This window comes from Pieris brassicae, chromosome 3 (genome assembly GCF_905147105.1).
Source record: "Pieris brassicae chromosome 3, ilPieBrab1.1, whole genome shotgun sequence".
Lineage (NCBI taxonomy): Eukaryota > Metazoa > Arthropoda > Insecta > Lepidoptera > Pieridae > Pieris > Pieris brassicae.
In genome coordinates this window covers 21,620,556-21,631,392 of record NC_059667.1, presented here as the reverse complement: position 1 = coordinate 21,631,392, position 10,837 = coordinate 21,620,556, and the positions used below count along the sequence as shown (strand labels likewise).

At 35.6% G+C, this 10,837-nt stretch overlaps 2 protein-coding genes across 3 annotated transcripts in view; one reads left to right on the top strand and one right to left on the bottom strand.

Annotated features, from left to right (window-relative positions):
- Positions 1-525: 525 nt before the first annotated feature.
- LOC123707826 (zinc finger protein 572-like) lies at positions 526-3,423 on the bottom strand. Its single transcript, XM_045658181.1, has 5 exons — positions 3,277-3,423; positions 2,324-2,917; positions 1,781-1,946; positions 1,315-1,446; positions 526-691 (listed from the first exon to the last, which is right to left on the bottom strand). Exons 1-5 carry the CDS (start codon positions 3,335-3,337, stop codon positions 526-528), a joined length of 1,119 nt encoding a protein of 372 aa, XP_045514137.1. The 5' UTR covers positions 3,338-3,423.
- Positions 3,424-3,798: 375 nt separating this feature from the next.
- Positions 3,799-10,837, top strand: part of LOC123706969 (NACHT domain- and WD repeat-containing protein 1) — a 55,820-nt gene continuing 48,781 nt past the window's right edge. For both annotated transcript variants that reach the window (XM_045656661.1, XM_045656660.1), the window contains exon 1: positions 3,799-4,028. In XM_045656661.1, the coding sequence (XP_045512617.1) occupies positions 3,961-4,028 (68 nt within the window). In that variant the 5' untranslated portion in view covers positions 3,799-3,960. The remainder of the gene's footprint in view (positions 4,029-10,837) is intronic.

The following is a 10,837-nucleotide window of genomic DNA, read 5'->3' as shown; positions in this document are numbered from 1 at the left end:
CAATGACAACCCCGATACTAGGAGGCTTGGAAGTGCATTGCCGACCTTTAAGGGTTTTTTTGTAAAACTGTGCCTACGCTGTGATGAAGAGAAAGTTTTACTTACTTAAGAAGACTCTAAAACTAGTTTTCTAGGGGGTGCGTAAAAGTCACGGTCATGATAGTAAAATTGTAGTAGTTGTAGACAACCTTAACCTATATCTGGTCTATTTCATAGACAAGTAGGTGATATTTCCATCACCATACGCACGAGTGTTAGAAGTTCATATAGACAGTCTATTGGTGCACAGCCAAGATCTAACCAGCATCAGGGATGAAAGTCGCAAGCCACGAGGCCAACACTGCCTATATTATAAATGTAACAAAAACGGCTTACGAACCACCTTAAAAATTAAAATTTATTGCAAAATATTAACGTAATTGATGTCCATCTCACACCATGAGTAGAAAGACCAATGGAACTGTCATCTCATTGTAATTTCTCTAGTACTTAAATGTTTTTCGTAAATAAAACACATTATTGGGGTCAATCCATTCTTTTGCGAATCGACAAATCTATTGGCTCGTCATTAAAATCTTTACAATAATTATTCACATCTGGTTTAGTAAGTACATTTCTTCGTATAACACCGTAAAGTGGAATGCTTTCCTTATTTGGTAGAGTTGCACTGTGGGCTTGTCTTGTATTAAGCCTGGAACAAACATGGAATTAGTATTAAATGTTTCATTACCGGACGTCAAGGCAGAATACAAAATACCATCCGTATCACCTCGACGTCAGTCGTTCCACAACTAAACGTTTCTGCCATGCACAACCACTATATGGAACCAGTTGTCCACTGAAGTATTTCCGTACTAATTCGAATTAGGGTATTTCAAGAAAATAACGCACCAATTCTTAAGAGGTCGGTAACGCACTTGCGAGCCTTCTGGCAATGAGGACACTCCATGGGTGGCGGTATCACTTATCATTAGATAAGTACTGCCCGTTTCCCTACTATTACTTAAAAAAAATTTGCCTAACCTATACGTTAAATAGATAGTTTTTACAGCTCCCATGCGTCTATTATCTATACAGTTTTAGACGATATCTATACTTGTATTTCTACAGCACATTATTATGTTAACTATTCGATTTCACGTATTACTCGTGATAAGGCCATGTTTTTTTTTTGCTAGGAATCGAATCCAGGAACTCCATATTATATCTTTTTGTCAAAAAAATCACAAAATTACGGATTATACAAAAAATATTTAGAAGCGAAAATATTAAAAAAAATATATTTTATATCGACATATTTAAAAGTATGCTTACTTATATTTTTTGCAAGCGTCAGCTCTATGTCTCTCCAAGTATCTGTTCTGGCTGAAAGCTTTGCCGCAATGTTGGCAACGCCATTGCCACGAGTGATGACCACGTGTGCGTTGATGGGCGCGAAGATTCGAACTTTAAAACAAAAATGTATCTTGTAAATATATAATAATATTTATTTCAGACCAGTTCTTATATTATTATTAGTTGATATAACCATCATTACCATCATCACCATATAACCATCTACCTTTATTTCTCAGAAAGAAAATAATTGGTTAGGATGGCACACAGCTTGTCTATGTCTACCTACAGCTTGATGGATGTGGGCCATTTAGTTTACAAATTTAAATAAAACTGTTTATCTGTTATAAACGCAAATGTATTACATTACATAATTATTTACAGTGGACATTCCGGGTTCTCAACAATCTTCTTCGAAACCTACAATAATAAAACGTAAACTTACCGATCAGCGAAGGTTCTACCGCAATGCGGATATGGACACGGAAATGGCCTCTCGCCAGTGTGCAGGCGCAGATGTCCTTTAAGCACCCATGGCCTATCAAAGCTTTTGCCGCAGTACGAACACACATGGCAAGGTCTTGGACGCCGTTCTTCAGGACATTTATAATCTGTAATTAATTTTGGATTAGTATGTTACATTTATCGACGAATTGAAGATTTATTAGGTATCCGCCCTCACCAGCATTGGTACTTGGCGCTGATCTATTCATCTCTGTATTGTTTTTGATCTCTGTGAAATAGTCTAAATTATAACACCTCCCTCAACATTCTTTTATATATCGCTTACGTTCCTTTAACACATAGATAATAAAGATTATCCGCGCTTCTGCGTCGAATCGATAACGAATAAAATATCCGTTTATAAAAATAATATTTCGTAAAAGACATACTTTGTGGGTTAAAAATTTAAACTTACGACAAAAGATAAGTGTGATTAAGTTATACTACCACTACATTAACAAAAATACATGAAAACATTTCTTACCCTCTTTCAAGACAGTATTATTGCAATCAGGAACCAAATTCTCCTTTTCAAATGACTCTTTGCAGTACAGCAACTCTTTAGTTAGCTTCTCTTCTTCATTACTGCGCACCAGGCTTTTAAGCTTTTCAGCAATTTTGTCGATTTCAGATCCTTTATATGAACTTTTAAGAGGTTCCCTGCTTTTCAACTCTTCTATTATTGGTGCCAGAGGCTCTTTTATTATTTTTTTCTCAACGGTCTTCTCATGTTCTTCTATAATCTTCTTTTTCCGCCTTCTAGGTTTTTCGCAGAATACTTTCCTTACAGTTCTTTCGGAAGATCGTAGATTGTACGTGGATTTATCGGCTTCTCGTTTTTGATTCGTATTATTTTTCTTATTTAACTCTGAAATAATCGGCTTTTCACTTTCAGATGCGTAGTCGTAGTTTTCATTGTCAATAAAATGCGATAGGAACTGACTTTTCTTTAAAAGTTGGAGATAAAAACGCGTGGAGATTGGTACTTTGTCGTTATATATGGTTTCGTTATTTTTTAAAAGTGTCTTCTGTTTTTTTAACGACATTTTTGGGCCTCGAGATGATTTTATTGCTTCATCTACAAATAAAATAATGTATGTATAAAATAGACACAAAAAACGCTGTGACAGAATTTTTATTTAGAGTAATATACATATATACATTTAATACGGCGTAACTATGTAAATGTGTTACGTGAATTATCTCGAGCCTATGAGAAACTATTTAGCAATATTGCTTATATGTATAAAAACTACTACTTGGTATATGAACTTTCGAGGGAAGCAACACAGATTCTTCATTGCTTCACAAGCAATTATAACACATTGGTACTACTTACTAGAGACTATAAACCGATTTATTTTGTTAAATGGAAAGCCCTAAGATCTCTCCAGAATGTTTATAAGATCATAAGTAAGGTTCCATCATATTTATTACCTGTTTTATGAATGAAAAATCCTCTTAACGGCCGCACGGAGTTCATAAAACACTTGGGCATTTCTTATAGTTTCACCACAAGTGCAATAAACCATCAGACAACCCACTCAAATCACTTTAAACACAAAAAACTACGATAACTGCACAAAGCACTTGTTGAAATTCGACAGAAAATAAACAATAGAAAAATGTTCGTTCGAAAAATTTAAACCTAAACGTATTAGGCATAATTCTATTAATTGCCAGTGTCAAATTGAACAGGAATTATTCAACCTTTTTATGCGTATCGTTCCTAATGCTTTCTCTAGTATGGGAAAATTTTACCCATATTTATCTTATTATTTTCATCATGCATAATTATTTTAAATCTTCTCATAATATTATTAATGTCATAAATAAGAAAACTTTTTAGTAAAACCTACGTGAAATGGATAACGAAAATGGCGCGCGGGCTGAAGTGGGCGGGGAACAAATGACAAGAGGGCGCGAAATCGATTTTATTCGCGTTTGCGACGACGCGAGGAGTGTATGTCTTGTTGCGCTTTATTTTGCCGCTTCGTCGTGACACCGGGCAATGCTAAACAAAAAGTGTTTCGCGTGTGCTTCTGTATTTAAATATTAGGTGGTGAAAAGTGTTATTAGTAAAATTATACGGTGATGTTGGGATAGGTTATTGGCAGCGCCATGGGCAATTCCTGCAGTTCTGGGCAGGCCCACAAGGACAAGGATAATGTCTCTCAGCAATCAGAAGAGTGAGTAGTAATTGTCTTTTAAATTTTGACACGCCGTGAAGGTCATAACTCATGCTACAACAATGCTTATTGAATAATGTTTACACTATTTTAAATGTACGAAAATATTTACTTACAAAACAATATTTTCACTCTCAGTGTCCTTAATTTACGAGTGGGATGACAAATCGATACATTAAGGCCATCTCTTTTACTTAAGGCTACATTGTAACCAAGTGAAAAGATAGAGATGCATTGTTGGGAAGTTATTTAAAATCTTTAAAAATGGTAACAAAAAAGTTAGAGATATAAAAGTTCTTCAACCAAAACTTGTACATTTGTCAAGTTTATATGGACGCAATTTTTTTAACGAACAAATTTTAAATCCAGTTTTATATGAGATGTGAAATAATATTTTAGATTTCCTCTTATCTCAACTTAAAAGTTAGTGGTATATTAAAAGTATGTCTATTTTATGTACATTTAACCAAGTGGGGAAATTAGACATATATAATTAGTAAGCCGTTATCAATCAAAGCTTGAGTTAAAAAAAAACGCGTATTACCCGCCTATAACGAAGCTATAACTTCATTTAGGTGTTTAATAAGATAAGCGTGAGCCTTCTGTCTCACTTCTTATAAAAATTCTATAAAAATCGGCTTCAATATTTATCTTTACTAATTATAGTAGATTGATAACTTCCTTCATCCGATGTTTTTAAGGCAGTTATCCTCACGTCGGTATTTGAAAATATCATGTATTTGTATGAACACCAATTCGAATTAACTTTTGTTTTAAAATGATTAAATAAGATAAAATCATACGAAGACGTAAATTCTTAGATGCGACTTTGTACATTTAAAAAACGTCTTAGGTATTATGAGTCACTGAATATTTTCCGTCTAACTGTACACCGCTTACAGAGAACTTGTTTCATTTTTAATGTATAAGCCGATTGAATTATACATTAGTTAAGTAATTAAAAACAAACTTTCCCAGATTTAAAATAACATGTAATGATGTAACCCCTTGTAACTTATATTAGACGTTGATTATTAACGCTCCCACATAAGCACTTAGATAATGTCGACGCACGCCACGCTTGAAATTTTACGATGCGTATTTTTGTACGTACTATTTTTATGAAGCCGTTGCGACACTCAGTGTGACGTGAGTATTGAAATTACTTCGATAATAGAACTACACTTTGTAAAATGTAAATTTAGAAGCATTTTTTTTTCGCTTGCGCCTATATATGTATATTATAGTTATCTACGAGTACACGAATGTTTTTTTTTTAATATTATTGAATTAATTAGATTACTGTCGAACGCTGTTCATATTTTGTGAACTATACAATGTAAACTTGGACATTATAAAAGTATAATATAAACATCGATCAAATCGAAATATGAATGTAAAAAAATGGTTACTAATTGGCTGAAGACGTTGAGTTATGATGAAACAGAAGATTTAATAACTGTTACTCTGTAACACACCCACTCGCCCACACATACACACACACGCACGCGCGCACACACACACACACACGCGCGCGCACACACAGACACAAACACACACCAAATTTATTTTTACGACTCCGTTTCCATTTTTTTTTCTTTAGCACTTGCTTATTTTCTTCTATTGTATCTTATGACAATGACCTGATTGTACTTGTTCCGGTCCGGTGGTGGAGAGGCTGGCTATCTGTCACTCAGGTCTCCTGTTACAGAGACCAGTCTCTCACATACACTTCCAAATGTTATCATCTTAGTTTAATCATAATAACCTGCTATGTATGTATATGTGAGAGAAGAAAGAAATAAAGATTATTATTATTATTAATGTGGTTTTTTGTCGATAACATAGTCCGGATTTATTGTAATATTTTGGAAATATATGTAGCGGATGATAATTAAGGTTATTCTAGCCTACATAACTAATATATAGAGAAATATTTTTTTGGAGTCGATCCACTAGTTTTTGAGTTGATTCATAAATTACAAATCTTTCACTAATACTACATAGTATAGATTCACGTTTATAAAGTAAGGAAACCTTACAGATGAAAAAAATGTATGAAGTGTTTAACGGTCATCAAAATCTCTGGAAATCTAGATTTATTAGTTAGTAACTAGGCCACGAAATTAAATTTACCCGTTTTATTAAAAAAAGCGCTGCATTTAAAGAAAACACTTTATTGTGTAAAAGCTATGTTAACAAAAAGACAAATACTAAGCGCTGCATTGTTTGCCATCGGATATTGGAATTTGTGGTTATCTCCATCTTCTACCACATTTACCATGGAGACTGTTCAGTTGTTGTTCTGAGTAATACGTAATTATGTATTTCCAACAAATTTGACTTCAATTCTTGCGAACCTCCTGGCAAAGTCAGTCCATGGGCGGCTGTATCCCTTAAGATTACGTGAGCCTCCTGCCGGTTCCTCTGTTTCATAAAAAAAATGAAGAAACCGACTATTCAGCTAAGCTTCCAAAGCCTACAGACGGTCTAGTATATAATTGTTTACATTTACAGCGATTTGTGGAGGGCTACATGGAAAATGTGATCTGAATAATGTACCGAGTTTCAAACACGTCTCAAAAGGGGTTTGATACAATACAACGTGAACTTCCCCGGGATTTGAAAAGGAACGATTTAAGTTTCGCAAATTTAAATTTTTTGTAATTTTCCGCAATATGGGAGTGTTCGGAGACGTTAAGATTAATATTTCCAGCTGAGTGTCATCAGTCGAGGCGAAATACGAAATTCTACCAATATCACATGGTTGTCCACTGAGCGTTTTTAAGGCAGGTTTTGCCGCGTCCAGCGTCTCACCGAAATATTTCCGAAACAATTCGACTCCTTCAAGAAAAGAGTGTACCAAGTCCTAACCAGCAACACACTTGCGAGCCCACTGGCAATGTCAGTCTCTATGGCGGTATCACTTATATATATTATATATATTGTTCATATTTTAATGCTCCCTGGTACATTCGCAATTACGACCTCCATCGGGACCTTGTAGAGGACGTCGCGACTATAATAAAAAAAACTGCTGGAGCCCACGAACATACGCTCCACCATAACGTGAATGTCGAGGCTATTCAACTACTTGACAACACAGGTCTAGTGAGAAGATTGAAACGGACAAAACCATTTGAACTAGTACATTAGTGATAGTGCACAATAGTGTTAAGTGCTAAACAGTGAATGAAAAGATAGGATAAGAACAGAGTGTCTTTAATACAGACTGTCAGAGACACTTCCTTATGCTAAAAATCTTTTTTAGTAAATTAGGTTTGACTTAAATTACTTATTAGTGTTAAGTTAGGCTAGATCGTAATGTTCCATGATGTCTTAATAAAGACACATATAAAAAAATCAATGTTTTAACAGAATGTGTCGTCATCCTATGGTATAAAGACATTCTGTTCAAATAATTAAGGATTATTTTGTAAAAATATTCATGAAGAAATATTAATAAATTATGTTTAATACAACCAAGGGCTAATTACGGAAAACTAAATACTATGTATCAAGGCGAACAAATATTTAAGACATTGCCATCCAGTTTAAAAGAAATAAAACCTTTTTATAGATTTAAAAATGTTTAAAAAGTACATATAATTAACAACATACCTATAAAATAATAATAAAAATACACATATATATACATATAATGATCCTGTTCCTGCCAGTTAATGGTAATTTGTACATTTTCCACTGCGTTCTAGTGAACTTCTTCGTTCGTTGTACAATTGTGAAAGTCAATTAAAAAAAAGAAAGGTCTAAATTCACTTTTACTATAAAAGAGAAAGTGAGAAGAACTGGCAAGCAACTCTGCGCCACTCTTCTTTTCTCCTTCTTTCTTCGTAACCAGCACGTTTTTTTGTGCAAGGGAATTACATTTGCAACCATGGCTTACTTTGCACAAGAAAGACAGTTTAGCTACTTGTAAGGCCATCAGTACTTAAAAGAAAATGACGACATGGGCAGCGTCACCTTTGAGGAGGAGTCACAGTGTGTGACATTCGTGTTTGTCTCCATCAGGGAGCTGAAGGCATCCCTCAGGTGTAAGTGGGTCTGCAAAAAGCCGTAAAGCAAAAACGTCAATGTTGGTTTAATCTTTACATCTCATAATATATAAATATGTTGTTTGGATTAACACCTGCTGCTGACTTTCATCATCGAGTCGAGGCAGAATACGAAATCACCGTATCACCTCGACGTGTGTCGCTCCACAACTAAACGTTTCTTGAGGCAGTTTTTGCTATGCACCATTACTATGTGGAACCAGCTGCCTACTGAAGTAAATCAATTCGACTTAGGGTCCTTCAAGAAGCGCGTACCAATTCTAAAAAGCCGTCAACGCACTCACGAGCCCTCTGTCATTGAGAGAGTTAATGAGCGCCGGTTTGCCATCTTCAATCTGGATGTCTTAGTTAATCTGGATTCACCTTTGTTTAATTTTCTATATACTATTCTAATGGCTAGTTGATCTAGTTCTTAGGGTAGGAAATTAAACACTCCAATGATGACTTGATTCACTACAATTCACTTCACTGATTTTACGTAAACTTTTACCTATACCTTTATACGTATACCTTCAAACTTGTACACAGGAATTGCCCGTGCGCTTTTTTTTTATTTTTGAAAATGGAATCTCGCTGTTGGCCTTAAGGGCCTTTACAGCTCAGCTCGGGCTGTTTTGGCGAGCGTAGCTCGGACAGAATGGCGTTTTTATCCCGCCGCTAGCGCAAGGGCGTCTCCTGTGAGACTCGAACCTCGGCTTGGGCCGTCGCGGGGTGGTCAATCGCCTGAAGGGCAGGACGGCAGCTCACTGGAGTGAGCGAAGTGCGAAGTAAAGGTGTGAATTTCTATTTTTATTATTGGCCGCGCGGGCGGCATTTAATTTATTGTTTGCTACAGTAATTGGATCGTCCGGATCCGTTAGAATGTGTCGGGGCCTCCTACGAGCCCTTTTTGTCGGGAAGGGGTAATGGTTGATGCTATACGCGGATTGGGATGGTGTTTAGCCTTGTCAAAGTGGCGTGTGGACGCCAACTTCATCCATTGGGCTATGGTAGGGAGCTCCAGGCCGTGGTGGAGATCGACGTTTCTCACATAGAAGGGCGCACCGGTCGCGATTCTCATGAATCGCGACTGAAGCACCTGTAGCCGGTGAATATAGGAAGGGGCACAATGCGCAAAGACTTCGCTATCGTATGGTCGAACGGTTCGCACGGGTCGCACGGTCGGATGTGCCCGTGCGCATGTGTCACAACCTCTTTTATAATCTCCTCCCTACTCCATCCCGACCATCCCACTTCGGGGAGATGTTCGAGCCAATTCGGAACAATTCATAAACAACCGAACGAGTCAAATGAGTAACTATTGCACATGCGCACTTGTAGCAACTTTCTTAAGAATATGTTTCATATTTTTTTTAGAATTTAATGAAATTAATATTAAAAGCTAATACTATATACAAAAATTTAATATGAAAACGGTATGCTAGAAATGTTATATTGTAGATTGTAATTACCTATTATTACACGATAAGGTGGTCATTAATCGATGTCCGTAATTACGGTCACAACATATACTTTCCATTAAAACACTTTATATATTTTTCTTTAAAACCTGGCAAGTATTATTTAAATATAATTCATTAAATCCGGATATTGTAACAAGTCTTGAGTTCGTTATTAAAATGAGAATTAAACTTTACAAACAAGTTCTTAGTTAGTATAGAATTTATATCTATATTTGTTATGAGCTTTGAGCTTTGATGCTGGGTTTTACACCTGATTAAAAGACTGTAGAAATCTTATCTTTATATACGTATATAGTGTAAACTTTTGTCTTCCATACAATGATACAGTCTACATAGCATTACACCCACTCCTAATAACGACAACAAATGTAGTATAAGTAAGTAATAAGTTTCGTTTATAAATTGGGATTGCTTGCACGTGTAGACTATGTTGACCGTGACTCATAAGGAGTCATGGATTATCTATACGGTTTTCATGGTTTTCTTCTCTCTATTTAAAGACAACTCACACAGTCTCATCAGTGTCGTTATATAGAGTTTACACTATATAATTCTACTGTACGTGTGTATATCACTGAACTGCTGCATCGATTTAAATGATTTTTTTGTATGCACTTGGGTGACGCCCTGGATGGTTTGAATTCACAATCATTCAGCCCGGCAGATGGCGCTGGAATCGGTACTTTCATACTCTGTTTAATATCCTCATCACTTGAAATATCATGCAGGACAACATGTACCCTTGTAATATATATAAGCTCTACACATAATGATTGCTTCTTGAAGACTAAGCGGGTATATACTGGACACATTATTTGGTATATTATATGTTTACCTTGACATATGTGTCACTGCCTTTTCGACCGCAGTAGCGTTCTGGTTGTAGCTTTTAAAGTGTCCAATCATCGATGCCGTCAATCGTTTCCCATAAACGATTTCCTCAGTTCCGCACCAGCTCCGGATATATTTGAGTCGATAAGATCTTATATGCAATTTATAAGGAAACTTGGTTTTATGTTGTGAATAAATCGTCAACATATAACATATATGCATAGATGTTGCTATTTATCGAGGATACATATTTGTTTATTAAAGTTCAACACATCATATATAATGCTATACAGTATATGATATAAATTAAATGTTACACAAATTAAAAAATAAAAATTCTAAACACTTCCAAGTTTTACAAGATAAGCAAAAAAGCTAGTGAAATAGCGGTTCAGATCAGAACTTAACTTTTTTTTTTAAATGAATCAGCCCTGTACCG